Source organism: Pieris brassicae, chromosome 4 (assembly GCF_905147105.1).
Source record: "Pieris brassicae chromosome 4, ilPieBrab1.1, whole genome shotgun sequence".
Lineage (NCBI taxonomy): Eukaryota > Metazoa > Arthropoda > Insecta > Lepidoptera > Pieridae > Pieris > Pieris brassicae.
The window spans coordinates 19306394-19324241 of NC_059668.1; the positions used below are offsets into that span (position 1 = coordinate 19306394).

Here is a 17848-nt window from a genome sequence, read left to right on the forward strand (position 1 = left end):
TTTTAGATGTATATATAGAAGATTAATACTAAAGATAGTAGTGGCTTCTACATTTAATGTTTTCTAAAACCTGGCCTTTCATGTTATGAATTTTAAAATCAGATCTACGTGTTATTTTAAAATCCGACATGAAAAACAAAATAATTTCTGCCGCATGCCTACCGTTTCTGATTTGTTAAAGGTTGTTCGCCCATATTATGTGGAAAGTGAGTTATAAATTATATAAAATAACTACATAAATTTCTAAACGAAAACTTTTATTATTTTCTACATTTTCTAGAACTCGTTGAAAATTGTTTGACAGAACAGTTTGACATATCATATTTGAGTTTTACTTTTGACAGTAGCGGTTAAACGATTCTTGTGAAAGGCAGAGTGTTTTGTATACTCTCTCGCCTATTACTTATTTATTTCTAAACAAATTTCACGACATTAAATAAAGTTTTTCTTTATTATGTAGAAACTTTAATCCGTACGAGTGTACCAAAAATGTCGACAGTACTATTGGCCGTTATTGCAGTGATATTATGTATACTTTTCCGAATCTTGAACGTGAATAGTCAACCACACAAGCCTCTCATTTATGGACGAGATAAAAATTTCATCGAAAATATTCTCTTCATAGCTCCATTTTTGAGTGAACCGTAAGTTTTACATTTTATAAATTGCAGGTACATATATTTTAGATCAAAATACTTATGTTCTTATAATTTTCATAAGTCACAATATATTTAATTTTTTGTAACTCATAAAACTACCTAATTGATATATTATATGAGATTTGTATTAAAAAATCTTTAACAAGTACTATTATTAAATAGCACTTAGGAAAAACATCAAATCCTGTTATAGTTCCTATGTATTTTTTATTATTATTTGAACTTTCTTAATATAACCTTAGTGAATTATCATACTATTATGTTATTTTCTTCAGAGTATTACTTGTTACACAGTATACTTGCTTTTGGATGTTAATATTGCTCTTTTTAATTTATAAGTTTCACTAATTTTTTTTTGAAAAATAATTTAATATTCAGCACTCATTTTGCTTAACATATCTAGATAGATAATCTCCCTTATAATTTGTTGCAGATATATACCAACAAGATTATGGGGATTCAGTGGACATGTCCAGACAATTCTGCACAGTCTAATTGGAAGAGTCCGCTGCCCTTGGCCGATAGGTGCAAGAATATTGCTAGTTCTACCTGACCGCTCCACTCTTACCTATGACTTGTATGAACCTGTTGGTGCAGAACATGAAGGTTGTTATACTTTAATAGTTTAACTAAGAGTTTTTATCGCATCTTTTAAATATAATTGCTTTTATTATTTATTTATTCACAGTTTCACATAACTGCAAACAAATTATTATTAGAATCTTTCCCACATAAAATCTTTTGCAAACAATTTCTTGTAATTTTATTGAATATTACATGAAAAAGATTCACTTACACAATATAATAAAGTGGTTGCAAGTATACAAGAATTTCTTGAATTTTGTTATTGAATGGTCTTTTATTAACATAGCTGTTACACATTAAGAAAAACACTTTTTGAACGGATTAATGCTATGTATTATTATTAAAAACTTATAATTAATTACATAATTCTAAATTTTATATTTTTTTTTCGACGTTTTGCGTACTTTTCAGCGTGCGTGGTCACGGTCAATTTTGATACTTCGTCAAATGTAAAACTCGAAGCTTTGCTTTAATTTTTATTACCATAAACAACACTGACCACTTATTCCTCACCATATGTAACTCTTAGTTTTTTATATGTTATGAAATACTATACAGAATGGATGCACATACACTATGGTTCTATTTATTTGCATTAAATTTTAGAAGCCTCTCTTTTGCTGGTCAAGGTTCAGTCCCTTTCCCTTCCGTGGTCTTATCGCTTATTGAAATGGTGTATATGGAAAGCAAAAAGCACTGTAAATTGAGAATATCAAGAATAAACATTTTATAAACATGATCATCTACACTTTAATAAATAAATTCTATTAATACATTACAACATACAGTATTTTAAGGTGGTTAAGGAACGAACGTGTTTTTATCGTAACATTGAAACTTCAACATCGCCTTTAACCATGATAAGAGTTGAAGGTGTTTATTAAATTAGAAAAGATAACATGGTCCGATATTTTGTTCCTTAGACGACGTAACGGTAGCCATATGTCCCGGTATCGGCAACACCTCGGAGAGTGTGTACATTCGTACATATGTACACTACTCTCAGCGACACGGCTACAGATGTGCTGTACTGAATCACATTGGTGCCCTCAACAGCGTTCCTGTTACAGGAGCAAGGATCTTCTCGTATGGTGAGTGATCTATACTTATTTTTCCGTTTGTGGATGGAAAAAACCGTAAGAAAGACGTCTTAGACTATAAAAATCGGTGACGGCTGTCAAGTACAGGCTGATCACCCACTTACCAAAGGTATATAAATATAAAGTACAATGAAACATAAATGTAACACACAGATATATGTCTATTCTATAGGTGGTTAGCGAGACTTCATACTTATTTTAAGTACTTACGAATTATTTCAAAAAGTGATTCATTCTATTGTTTATTATAATTAGCTATGTTTCATTTCTATATATATATTTTCATTCATTTGTTTGTGGACTGTTTTCAAGTGAGTCTGAAACAGAATGTGATCAATGCGCAGGCTGATTGGTTATAAAAAACTTAGTAGCGCTACAACCATTAATGTTTAGGCCTCAGATATCTGCGTCTGTTTCGTAAAGATTTGTTTTTTCTTGTAACTTTACTTGAAAATAACTTTTTTTTGGTCTAAGGCATGCAGCGATGCCTTCGCACATAGTCGGTGGTTATACACTAGATAGTTTTAAATAATTTATCGCTACAACTGAGTTGTGTTCATGCCTCAGTATAAATTCAACATATGGAATTCTTTTTTTACTATTTTATAATGATTGAATGAATTATTTTAAGCGCTACGTTCACGAAGGCATGGTACCAAATTGAAATTATAAGATTGATTTTGAACTCAATCTGCTGTTCGATTACCTAATTGAAAATGATGTCATGCGCCTCTATGATACCGGTATGAGTCAACTCGAGTAATATGATCTAAGATTTTTTTGTATGGAATTAGGTATTGATCTTCATGCAATTTTTATTTGCTGCTCAATGTTAGGGCCATTACATTTAAACTTTTCGTCACTCCTGTTTCATCATCGAAAAGTTTCGAGTATTATTATTCACATACAAATGTTATTATATATAACTTGAATTTTAGTGAAGTGCTTTCATAAATAAAGGTTTATTTTTAATAACATTAACGAACGCAAGAATAATTAATTGTTTCCAAAAAAAACAAAATCCTTAATACATATATGTATAAATTATCTTTATGGCCTGAATGCTCACATCTAGATAACCTTCTTGTAAAAAAATGCTCGTTCTAAATATACGGAACATTTTTCGAAGAGACTACTTCGTCACACTTTGGTAGCAATTTAATTTGTATTCGGTTATTATTATGTTGTATCACACACACAAATATATTTATATATAACAATCTTATAATTGGTTATTTTGAATTTATTTAATTTTAAGTACTTTACACGTTACTGATAGATAGGCACCAGTTAGTTTTAAACGTGTACTAGCGTAAATAAAAATAATATCAAGTCTTTTGTTCTGTAGCTTTTAAGTTTAATCAATTTTAATTTCTTTGACACCCTTGAGTTCTATGCCAGTCTATTTTTTCTAGAACCGAAAACACAAAGAACACTTCAAATGAATATATCAACCTTAAATTAACTCGACAAAACAACACTTTCATTATTTATATTTATTTATGGCATGATAACAAGCAAGAATTACAATATATTAACTTACACTACCTGACTAATAACAAATTTTATTATCAATAAATATATCTTATATTCGGCTCTCAAACCCAAACTTGTCGCAAATATATCCAGCTCTGGTGCGGAACTGAGTAAACGGTTAAGTAGCGGAATCATGCGCGGAATTGGTGACTGCTGGGGGGGGGGGGGGGGGGGGACAGTTCGTGACCTCCAATGACACAACTGGGCTACGGGATCTAAAATACATTTCAGCATACACAGTTTAAACAAAGCTGGAAGTGGCTCATGCAATCTATTGCTTTAGTGCTGCGTTTCAGTAGTTTAACCTTTACCTTTTGTAGTATATTTACGTTTTATGGCACGTTTTTTCATTAATGTAGAAACTTTCGAACTCGTTGCTTGAACAACCCCAAATTCTTTACGTGATTGTCGAGTTTTATTGTTTAGATACCTATTGATATGCTACTTCAGTACATTAGGTGACGTAATTTAATAAATAAATTAAACAAATATATAATAATATACAAAAAGGTACCACTACTTATATATACACCTGCTTTAGCTGATATTAACTAGAATAACTGTTTTACTTGTGTTTGTAACTATTTTTTTATCTTACTAGACGGATTTGCATGTAATTTGCATAAATTATGCTCGGTCTGCAATCTGTATTGTGTCCTCGGATGCTATGAAGTAATATAATTTTAAAAAACCAGTAACGCTACAACATTTAAGATCTGTGTATCTGTTTCGTGATTAATTGTTTTTCTGAAAGGCAAGTAAGTGATAAGCCGCCTGTGGCTGACACATGTCGATTTTTTGGGTCTAAGGTATGCCGATGGTTTTACACATAATTAGTATATGGAGTTTTACGTAGGTGGTTTACGATAGTTTATACTTATACCAATTACTCACGAGTGAGTTAAATACCATGTGATTCATTTGTATAGATATTCATTATGTTTATAGAATGTTTCCAAGTAATATGTGCACTGAAAGAAGATGTAATATAAAGCGGTGGACGAATGATTATAAAAAATACCAGTGGCGCTGCAACATCTTAGATCTGGGCTTCAGATTTCTGTTTTGTAATTATTTGTTTTACGAATAAGCAGGCGATCACTCCACACACAACGTTGAATTTTAATTTTTTCGGTTTAAGGCCTGCCTGTTTTCCTTCGACGTACGAGCGAGTGTTAAGCGCACACACACAGTATGATGTCCATTGGTACCTAAGCCGGTACGAACCTACGACCTTAGGAATGTTTGACGCATGGTACCGCTGACAACACTGCTCTAATACAAAAAAGTTATCGATATGTCTTTTATTACGCAAAGTGTTATCGCACCTACGTTAATTGATAAAAAAAGTATCTATATTGTCAACTTAACCTAAAATAAAAGGCCATTTAGATTGACCCTGGCAATGATCATTATTGTTCACGTTTTTACGCACGAGCCACTTTACTGCGCTTCTCACAAGTCAATTTTAAATTAATGCTACAATCACTTTGATGACATATTACTTGGTGACGTATCCATTTGAGTAATACATATATATGATAAGAAATCAAATCTATATTTTATTATGTTTGGTGTTATAGAATGTTAATGCCCTAAAAGAAATGCCTACGTAATGTAAGGCTTGACAGATCTCTTTTTAAAGAACTTTAGCAAATGAGCCTTCCGATTAATCTTGTATGTTTATTAACTAATTCTTAACATGCAGTTTTACAGGAGTTCAAGTTTTTTTGTCCGAATGAAAACCATCAGCTGTCTCATAAGTTGATATTCGTCACTGTGACAAAATCTATTTGATTAAACTGAATATAAAAAATTATTTAAGAGTCAATATATATATCACGCGTGAACGCCTGGACCGACTTCGCTAATTCTTTTTTTGTTGTGTTTGTAATTTTCAGGAGAAGGTTCTTATGATAAATTAAAAAAATTGCGCGGAAAATTAGAAAATTTAAGAATACTTTAAAATAAATGATATAATAAGAAAAATGAATATCGTTTAAAATAAATGCTTCGATCGGAATTATTATATTGAGAAAATACATATATCAATAATATTATAATTACAGTCGCTAATTGTTTGTGGCATTAATATTAAAAATCCATGTTTTTCACATGGCCAGTTATAAGTCGTCTGTTCTCGTGTCGGAATACCAACAAAACTTTTTATATACGCGTCAGAAAAACAAAAAAAGAATGTTGCATATCATAAAGCATTTTTAATTAATTATACCAATAATTACTTAAGTAGATTTACTGCAATTTATCGTCTCCTCATATTTACCCTCGTCTTGTCAGCAAAAGTTAGCTCAAAAATATCTATATAAAGTTCATAAACGTAGAAGAAGTTTTTGAATAAATTCTTGAAAGAGCATTTCGTTTTCAGGCATAGACAATGAGTGGATAATTAATATGTGTTTACACATATGTAAAGTGTAATTACTTTTTGTTGAAGTAATCACCAAATAAATAAAAATATAGTGCTTACGTAATACTCGGTCGTGCGAACATTGACTGTGCCCCAATGTATTTTTTGATTTCTTATCAATCTAACGCTTATAAATTAAAGGAACATAGTGAGGACATCGTCGTGTATTCAAAACATCAGTGTATAAGGCGAAGAAAGCTCGTCTAATTGTCTATATAAGAAATAAATATGTGTTAAAAGACTAAAATGTCTAGCCATGCCCCTCTAGATTAATGGTACGCTTATATATGAATGTAAAAACTATATAATTAATAGAACCGTACCGCAAACGATCATACATTTAAAGAAAATTAATTAAAAACTTTACATAATTATAATTAAGACAAGGGAGAAACTTTCTTGCAATTAAACATAGTCGGATGTTATGCTTCATATTCCAGTGATATACCTAATACTTTCACTTGCCTTCAAGTCAGCAATATATATGAACGTATTTCTGCACGTATTGCAACATATGTGACATAATTAGTTTTAAGCAAATAGAATTTGCACGTTGCAAAAATGCGCTTTTTAATTTCGTCACGCAGTGTTCAAACGGTTTTATAAATAATAATACAACAAATGTGTCCTGAGAAATCAAAGACTCTATTAACAAGATTTTCACTGCTCTGAGCTCTTTAAATGAGTTACCTTTCCCTATACCCGTCCTACGGTGAAGGAAAACATTGGGAGGATTTTTTTATTCCTTAGACCACCAGTATAATACTCGAAATTGAACTAATTTAAGCGAACAGCCATCTAAGCTCCAGAAGATAAACCACTCCTTATATAGAAATTGTATTCGTTTTTACAACAAACTCCCAAGAACAATTAGATTTATCACTGAATAAATGCTATTTGCCTATAAAAAAACAAATGGTCACGAAATAGAAATCTGAGGCCCAGACCTAAAAGGTAGCGCAACTGGTTATTACAGTGCTTAAATTGAAATGCCAACAATTATAATTTTCTGTGTGTTAACTTGTGTTACTTTAAATAACTGTGTGTTACTTTAATATCAGTCTTGCTATGTCCATCATCGACAATGTCCGGTTAAGATGAAGGAATATACACATAATATCGCTTGATTTGCGTGCGTACTACACACTTATAGAAAACTTGTACATCGAAAAACTAGTACATCGAACGTGAATTTATTATATAATTTAGATGACTGGACGAGTGATTTTTACTTAATATATCACTAGGCCTTACGAACATTTACTTTCAATTAAAATCTATGCAATTTTTATTCTGTTTTTCCGCTGAACGATTCACATTTTAAACTTAAGCACATTTGATACGAAATTGAGGCAAATCGCACTAGTTACACATGTCTCGGACGTTATCAACAAGGCCAAAGACTTGTAATTAATCAATATTTCAAACATTGTTTTAGGTCACACGGATGACTTCAGTTACATGGTAGAGAATCTCATGGAGAAATATCCCAACACAAAGCTGATTCTAGTAGGATTCAGCCTTGGCGGCAATTTGATTACGAAGTACTTGGGCGAGGACAGGAAAAGGCCTAAAAATATTATTGGCGGCATCTCTATTTGCCAGGGATATAACGCTATCGAGTAAGTATATGATAATCGACCGTTTTCAATCGATTTATTACGAGGTACGATACGAGTATATGAAGTTCTTGTTCTTGAACAGGTAATACACAAACGAACCTATTTATTCCGTAAACAATACTTTATCTGTTAAGATATCTTGAAAACAAATTATAGTTACTTTTGTATTAAAGTTAAGTGATCCTTGAAGTTTTTTCCATATTGTTTATATCTTAACTCCCGGTTGATGAATTACTAATAAGTAAGAATAACAGTCGCGATGGTTTGTTTTCACGTCAGTTTCTAGTGGCTTCAGCGTGCGACTCTCAGCCCTGAGGTCGTAAGCGTGATCCCCGGCTATGCTCTGCTATGCTATGCTCCAATGGACTTTCTATGTGCGCATTTAACATTCGCTCGATCGCTATAAGAAAATATCGTGAAGAAACTGGCTTGTCGTAGACCCTTAAAATCGATAGCGTGATTCAGGCACAGAAGGCTGATCACCAACTTGCCTATTAAATTGACAAATGATCATGAAACGGATTCAGAAATCTGGGGCCCGGAAAGTTTGTAGCGCCACAGATTGTTTTTTGTTTTCACGTAACTATAAATTATTATTATTACTATTTCAAAGAGAATGCTTCGGGCAGGTCGTGAGAGCTATGTTATAGGATTGTAGTGTAAGGACAATACAATTAGCTGTTTTAAATCTGGCCATTTCAAAACCTTGACTGCATATTTGTGTCAGTAAATCTCTGTTAATTCTCAGGGTTGTTGCTTTTTAAAGGCAGGTAAAATAAAATTATTGGGCCAGTAAAATTAATCGTTATGGTTGCTCTCTAATACCTTGGCTTCTAAAAAGAAACGTTTGACACTTGCCGGATCAGATAAAAATCTTACATATAGCTTGTCATGAAGTAAAAAAACGTCCATGTCATTTGTCATTGTAATGCACTCTTAAAAAAGTACTTTCTTGAATTGTATGGTTATAAACTCGCTTACAATTATAACAGAAAAAATCCATATTTAATGTTAATCTAGGAAAACACAATGTAAATACATGGATTGAACTGGTAAAATAATCTTTTCGCTTTTTATCTTTAAACAAAATACTTTCGTAATTGTTTCACAATATCTTTATTGATATAAAACTATAATTAAAGCCGCCAATATGTATATTGAAAACGCTATAACATACTATCTTGTTTACCTTGAATATTTAGGCACCTTCTATATACATACATATTCTATATACAGGGAAATTTCCATCAATTATTCCATTAATGGTAGACTCTTGATTTCAGAGGCTTATTTGTTTTCGTTATATATTTAACAAAAGAAGCATTTTATGTTTTTATAAACACAAAAATGATTTTACCTACCTACTTCTATATACTACATGTATAGTGTTATTAATTTCTAATCGCATATAAGACATTAGAAAAATCGTCGTGATAAAACTATGTATGCAATTTCAATTTAAGGTCAGAAAGCTGTTTTCAATCAATTACACAAATAAGAATATTGTCTTTATCGAATTTATTACGTTACCCCACGACGTAATTCCTGTCATCGATCACCCAGCTCAAACATATCGATCCAATGCAACTACTGGAGTTGTATTAAATTATTCATGCAATACTTTTGATATAAACCTTCAACTATTAAAATAACGAACGATATGTTTTCAACCAACAAGTCCCACACCAATCAATAAGGTCATACGATGATTCATTGCTTTAGGATTTTCTAGAACTATTGATATAAAGAACTATTGATATTGATCTTGAAACAGATAGAGAAATCGGCGCCATTGATTTATTTATTGATATAGAGAACTCCTTTATATTGGCATATGAAAGTATTATATTTTCGTTTAGCTATTTTTATTAGAGAACTCGATAAAATTCAACTGTTTTTGCGTTTACTAACTGAATATGATCTATGGATAGAGAGAAACGTTTTTTTAACGAGCCTGAATGCTTGAATATATAGTATTCTTATTTTCTAGTAGAACCTACCAACACTGCCATAGTGTACACTAACACTAGCTTTAAAGTCTACTTTCGTCTAAATCAAAACTTAATTAGCTCGAACGGTTTCTTCCTTTCGAGTCTACCCAATCACGGACGGTAAACGCAAACCTACATGCGCAATATATCTTGGTATCAAACATCCGTATGAGGATGGGAGAATGAACAAGAAGAGATTTCGGACCTGCCGACCTTCAGTAATTGGACAGGCACCGCAAGAGAGAGCCTCGTGGAGACGAGAAGTTAATAGCCTTGACATTCACGTGGTCTTAGACATAATAAAATATGATTAATTAATGTATGATCATGAAAATTTCTCAAATACCTTTATATAAACGTCAGTTACAATTTTATTTTGCAATATACTCGTCTCACTAGATAAGCACTATCAGCACGCACTTTGAGACTTGTGATAACCATTTGTAGTAATTTTTAAATGTGAAAAGACGTATGAAATTCGTGTCACGCTTTTGGAATTGTAGAAGTTTTGTTTTATATTCTTGAATCGTTTTGAATGATGCGGCTGTAATAAGAGCCAGCTATTAGTTTAGAATGATTGAGAACGTTCTAGAATTTTCTAGTACAGTTTGCCAATACTAGGCTTTAGGTTCAGTGCATACAGCCATTTCTGGAAAATTTGAAACTAAAATCATCTTTAGAAACATACCTTGGTTACATATTTCATTTTCTAACCTTATCAATGCTAAGATACCATATCTAGACATCGTCATTTATAACAAGATATTTTAACTAGTTTTAATGTTATCTACTATAACCTACTGACGACAATTCATACGCTCGCGTCAGTTTCATATTCTTTATAAAGAAGTACTTTGCATCTTCTCAATAATTACAGTCAAGGACCACTACGTATAACTCCAGATTAAACGCCTTGAATAAATTGTTCGGATATAGGCGATGGTTGGTAACAACAAAACACACAAATTGCCACAGAACACTGGTCATATTGCTACTTTAAGATCGATTAGTTCGCAATAATGTGTCTGCAATAAAATAAAAGAGTTAATGAAATTCAATATCCAAACATTGTTTTTATTAGTGCATATTTTAAATTCACTACCAATTTCTGTATGCTGGACTAAAATTTTGTTACAATTTTAGAACTTCCTGATGTAACGATAATTACATTAAAATAAATTAACGGATTTACAATAAGAACGGGTCAATAACGTAAAGTAAGGTTACTTGGTATATTCAATTACTCGAATTATATTGTGTCAAGAATACTTGACATGATAACTTAGATTAACATACATAACTTATATTTACCGCCTTATTCATAAAAAACTGGCTAAAGTACTTGTGTCTTTAAGTCAAAATGTATTTATTCTGTGATGGAAAGAGACTGAGTTAATTTATTTATAACGGTCCGATTAGACTGATTTACTGCTTTTGAATTAGCGGTTGTATATTTTTAGTTATATATAATTATTTTAAAATTTCTGTAGAAGTTAATATACAATAAATTCGTGCTTCTATCGGTTAAATAAGTTTTCTTTACCGCCATATTGAAAGCTGAGTCTAGCTTAGTTAACGCTTCATATACTTTGAATAAATATATGCATATTTTGAGCATGTTGTTATATGGATATTTTCAGATATATGTTAAATTAAGCACTTTGTTTGAAGCTGGGTAACAACTAGCTTATAACTGAGATAACATTAGGGTAGTGTGGTTGCGATGCTGGATTAACAAAAACTAACTTGATTTATTGAAGAGTTCGTAAATCTAAGTGACACTTGGACATTATCGAAAACGAGAATGTTAAATTACAATTTACGAGTGTGGTAAAAACTAAAGGGCTCATATTGGCTTCAAGTGTGCGATGATTGTTTACCGCGAGTGTTTTGATGCGTTGACCCTCCTGATTATTACCTAATATATATATATATATATATATATATATATATATATATATGAGCAGTGTCGTCGTAGGTTCGAACCCCGGCTGTGCACCAATGGATTTTCTTTCTATGAGCACATTTAACATTATCTCGAACGGAGAAGGAAAACTTTGTGAGGAAACCGGCTTGCCTTAGACCCAAAAAGTCGACGGCGTGCGTCAGAAGGCTGATCACCTGCTTGCCTATTCGGTTAACAAATGATCATGAAAAAGATACAGAATCTAAGGCCCAGACCGAAAAAGGTTGTAGCGCCATTGATTGATTGATATATATATATATATCATATATATATATATATATATATATATATATATATATATATATTCGTAAATCTGTGATTATGGAGGCTGTGTGCTTCGAAACAATTTAATATTTCGATTAAAATCAATTTAAATTTGCTAATAATTAGTAATTAAAACTGTAATAATAGGTACATCACAGTATAAATTTTGATTTATATGAAACTTATTGACCATTGTAAAATCATAACTATCTTTCTCATGTCTCACGGTATCATTAAATCTTTTCCAGCACAATGGTGTATCTTCTCCAATGGCAGAATTTCCGCCGTTTCTACCTCTACATCATGACAGACAACTATAGAAACATTATAACGCGACATAAGCGAATGCTGCTAAACCAGGACATGAAGATAAAGTATAATTTGGACGAGAAGATGATTGTCTCGGCTGGTACATTACCGGATCTCGATGAGGCTTATTCTAGGTAAATTCTTTGATAACATTTTTTAGATTCAGTTCAAACGGTGCAATTCGACTGATATATTGAGAGTACAAGTACAGTATATGTACCACTGAAATTTCACCTTATGAAACTAACTAAAGTACTCTTTTGTCTATTTCTGTCAAATTGTGTTTACGCTGTGATAGAAAGAGATATACGTTAGCTTTAACGGTTGCAATTAGACTGCTTTATTTTTTTATCATTTAGGTTTAATCGTTTAAAGCACATTATATGTACCACCGTATCGAAATTCTTCATAGCCTTTGTAAGATCGAGATTATAACACCAAAAACTATATTTTTAGTTATAGATAATTATTTTTAACTAAAAAGATAGGAACTATATCGTTCTAAATGACCTAAGTAATGTTCTGAAGTACACATATAATTAAAACTTCTAGATATCTTCTCGAAAAAGCTATAACCTGTCCTGTCAACAATGTATAGGCACGATATCATTTAATATTATTTATAAGTGATAGTTTATACTTTGTTCGCGAAGTTTTTATCAGCTGATCTATGACGAATTCTTTTGACTGCCGTAATATCCTTGTACGTAGAGATTTATATTTGTGATTACGATATTTTTTAGTACAAAAATTTGGTGTCATCACTTGTCTATGTCAAATGACACGTTTATCCAGGAAATCAATTATTTATATAAAGTTATGACTATATGTTGTATAAAATATATTTTATGTTCATAAAATACGTACTCGATGGGCCTTCCTTGAGTCACATGACACAATATCACCATTTTAAGTTACCTATTAAAAATTCTAAGTCATGGAAATATCAGATCCCGCTTTAGACTAACTAAACAACGACTGCTTTATTTTATTCTGCGTAATTTAACGTAAAACATCGTGAGGAAACTTGTATATCTTGACTCAAAAATCAGCATGTGTACGACACAGAAGGACTCACTTGCCTTTAAAAGAAAATGATAAAAGAAAAAGCCTCCACATTTCGTAGCGCTACTGGTTTAGTATTGCCATTAATATATTTTGATATATAGAATTTTGAAATTATAGGAGATTATACGGCTTTAAATCCGTGACGGAGTTGTACAAATGGAGTTCGTCAGCTTTCTACCTTGAGCGCGTGAAGACGCCCATGATATTTATAAACGCGCGCGATGACCCCATAGTCCCTGAACCACTGCTGCACATCGTCAGGGAATTCGTTAGTGAGTATCATTAACCTGTTAACTCATCTATGTAATAATAGTCACGTGTGTGGTTCTTCTGTAATTAGCTTAAAAAAATAGACATGTAATAATAAAGTAATTACGAAATCTATATTACAGAAATAGTATTTTTTTCAGTTTAGTTATACTTCGATCTCTCATTTAATAGTATCGATACATAATATCGTTGGCTAACACGCGAATGTCGTAATAACTTTCGACAATTTTTTTTTCGCTTGTACACATCCGTAATAGAACTGTGTTGGCCTAGTAGGCTTCAGCGTATAAGTCTAATACCTGAAGTCGTAGATCTAACTCCGGCTGTGCACCAATGGACTGTCGGTCTATGTGCACATTTAATACTCGCTCGTATGGTGAAGTAAACATCGTGAGCGTGGCGTGTCTTAGATCCAAAAAGTCGTCGGCGTGTTAGCAAAAACAAATAATTACGAAACACATCTGAGGGCAAAGGCCTTTAAAGGTTGTAGCATCACTAATCCATCCATTTGAATTACATAATTATATTAATTATATGTCTAAATATTCTAACTTTTAATATAAATTTAATATATTTTTCTGGTTTATCATTTAAGAGTTCCATGACAAAAAATCGATCATTGATCATTATATGCCTTGTAAGATAAGATTTATCAATGATAATTTTTGATAATATATTTCAGGTTCGCATGATAAGAAAATGTTCTTGGAATTAGCGCATGGAGGTCACCTAGGTTTCTATGAAGGAGGTTTACTCTATGCCAACCCCGTGACGTGGCTAGACCGAGCTGTAGTGGGTCTCGTGGGAGGTCTTTTAATGGCACACAACAAATGCTCACCCAAAGAGCACATTGAAACTGACTGTTCCATGTCAGACGAAGAGCCTGATCTCATTAAATCAGCTGCAATATTATATAGGGACCCGTTTGACAAAACACAAATATAATACATTCCCGTCGTAATTTGGCATTTATATGTTAACGTTCCAATTTACATATGTAGGATTTTGAAGTTTGTGTTGAAACGTGAAATGGAACGCAATTATCGAATTTCAAATGAGATTATGGTTTTCAGTTTGCATGGATGTGTTGCTTTAGGTGTATTATTGAATAATGACCAGAGCAGATTTAACCTCTAAGGCCGGACGTATACCCAAAATGAGCGGTGCTACAAATCGTAAATGTTTGATTCTCGTAGGAAATTACGAAAATATTTTGAATAAAGATCCCGGCCTAAAATGGGTTTAATAGCCTAATATGCAAACATAGGTTGCAATATGTTGTGGACTCTGGCAGTTTTTGCTTGAATGTATTTCCAATGTTTGTGTTTTAACTCAAATTTTTAATGTATCAATATTGATCGTTTAAATCGTATTAAATTGCATTAATTGTATGGTTGACGTATGTTTTTAAGTACGGTTAATTAGGAAAGATAGTCCATTTATTCTGAATAATTTAAAGTGTAAACAAACCTTAGCGTGAAGAAAAATCATGTTTTTATCACATACAACACACGTTTCTCGTTTATGAACTTAAATAATGTAATAGATTTAATAAAAAAATTACCGTTTTAAATCAATAATACACAAAGACCAAGAAAGAATACAGAATCAAAATAAAATTACATTTTGATATCAACATTCTCATTGACACATTGCGAGAGCGTAATCAAAGAGTTACAGAGTGGAGATTGGTTTGTGATCTGTGATAGTTCATCAAATATAATTTAAACCGTTTCCTTGTATGTTTAGTATTTAGTTCGTACTTATGTATCATAAGGTATATTTTGGATACAGAACCTACCTTGTTAATGATGCATTTTGGAATTAATAACGATGTTGTTTTTTTTGTTTTCATTGTAATTTTATGTATATTTTATTGTTTACATAACATAAATTAACCATAAGCTTAAATTATAATTTATACTTGACAACTACATAAGGTGAAAGAGGCCATATGAATCTCTCACCATTTCATTGATTATTAAGTTAATAATTCTACACCACCTGACTTTCCTCACTTCATCTTCATGTCTCTGGTTAAAAAGTACGCCATATTTGTTTACCTTTTCAATATATTTAGAATAAATGGACTGTAGACCGTGTTATTTTTTAACAAAATATTTTGTTCAGTTGAAAAATAAGTCGATATCTCTACGTGATAACATAAAATAAACGAAAAAAATGCTTTAATACTGATACGAACGATTATTGTATTCGAAATTTAAAATGTATATCCTGACTTCTTTGAAGAATGAAGGTAGCTGCTAATTGCAAACGACAAGTTGATACGATGAATTAAAATTTTAGAATACAACATTTTGTACTATTTCTAGTAATAATGATTTTAACACAGCATTGGAACCAATATTGTTTGTTTCTCATCAACTTAATTTATTATTATAAACACATTTTTACTGCCTTTTATCTGTTTATGCGGATTAGAAATCCGATTTGAAATATTTAGTAGCTAATGCCTTAATATTTTGTTTTAATAAGTGGTAGTGTTATAAAGCACAATAACAGGTTATAAAGTGTCTTAAAACTTGTTTAAATTATTGTATGAAGCTTGTTAGCTGAGCTAAGGTAATTAATTATTTTTATATATCGCGTGTTGAGATGCCTTCTATTGATTGGCTTTACATTTAAACATCAAATATTTGAGTGCAATGTATTCGATTAACGTAACTTTCGGAAAAGTTTTCTAAAAATCTCCGTTTGTTTCTGATTAATATGGTAAGAAACAAATTTTTCGAGGGTATTTTCAAAATTCAATGTTTTCCAAATTTGTCTTAAGCCGATCGTCCACCGCCAACTAAACTAAACTCGGGGAACTAAACTAAGCTAAACTAAAGTTGTCCGTTTACAAAAAAATAAGCTAAAACTACATTAGTGATGGGTCAGTTTGTGCTGAGGTGCTGAAACGTTGAGTTATCCGGACCTTATCCGGAAGAAGAGACGAGCTATGACGAGAGTTCTGAGGAGGATTTCAATCGTCATAGAAAAAGAAGATTGATTATTACTCATTTTATAAAGAAAAAACGCATCACATACTGGATAAGTAAACACATTCAATCCAGGAAAACAATTAGCGAATTTAACACTGTTTAACGAACGGACGAAAATTTAAAGATGTACTATCATGTATCTAGAGAATAGTTTGATGTGTTAATTACAATAATTTCCAAGGACATCGCTATGATTGATAGTAATTATCGAAATGCTGTATCGAGGCGCCAGAGGAGTGCGGCAAGGCAGTAATAGGCTTAGTTTAGCTCACGTAGTTACCACTAAGTTAATTGTTTTGCGTAGCTTAGCTGGCATAGTTTGCGGTCGACGCACATGTATGAAAAACTGGCTCAACTATGCGAGGTAAGATAAACTAACTTAGTGTAGTTGGCGGTGGATGATCAGCTTTATGGTGTAGAAAAAAGTTATTGTATTTTAATATTTTTTTACATTTACACGCCAATGGACGTCAGTAATGTCCGATGTTGGGCAACACGTGGCCATGAATGGTTGCTTTTGAAAAACACGCAATAATCTTTTATAGTATCGAGTTATACAAACTCACTGTTATATAGTAAATGTGTGTATTAGGTCAGTGTTAGTTGTGAGTACAAATTGCTTTTTTAAATTATTAATGAATGAAAACTAGAACGCCAGATTCTTAGTTTAAAGGCCTTTGTATGGACTAATTTTTTATATACATAGACGTTAATAGCATAATTTGATATCTGTTGGCAATAGACTAGATACTTAAAACAGCACAGGAAGGCCGATGAGCCAATGTTTTTTTTACAAGATTTTAGATAATCTTCAAAAAAAATATATTTTTAAGAACTTCGATAGTAAATTGAATCTCTGTTTATCGTTTTACGTAGTTATACTTAGTATCCACAAAGAGCGCGTTACCAACGTGACAATAATACCTGCAGGGCTGTGTCTTTGTTTAGTATGTTTAAAATTATTTGCCTTTTGTAACGATGCACTGTTCAAGAATGTTCTAACTTATTCAAATAAATGTAATAAAGTATATGTTTGGTTTTCTTA

General features: G+C 31.9%; 1 protein-coding gene across 1 annotated transcript; it reads left to right on the forward strand.

The window, feature by feature from the left end:
• The first annotated feature begins 354 nt into the window (after positions 1-354).
• On the forward strand, positions 355-17833 carry LOC123708775 (abhydrolase domain-containing protein 2). Its single transcript, XM_045659652.1, has 7 exons — positions 355-644; positions 1093-1265; positions 2168-2335; positions 7747-7930; positions 12400-12594; positions 13646-13800; positions 14481-17833. Exons 1-7 carry the CDS (start codon positions 490-492, stop codon positions 14741-14743), a joined length of 1293 nt encoding a protein of 430 aa, XP_045515608.1. The 5' UTR covers positions 355-489; the 3' UTR covers positions 14744-17833.
• Positions 17834-17848: the final 15 nt, after the last annotated feature.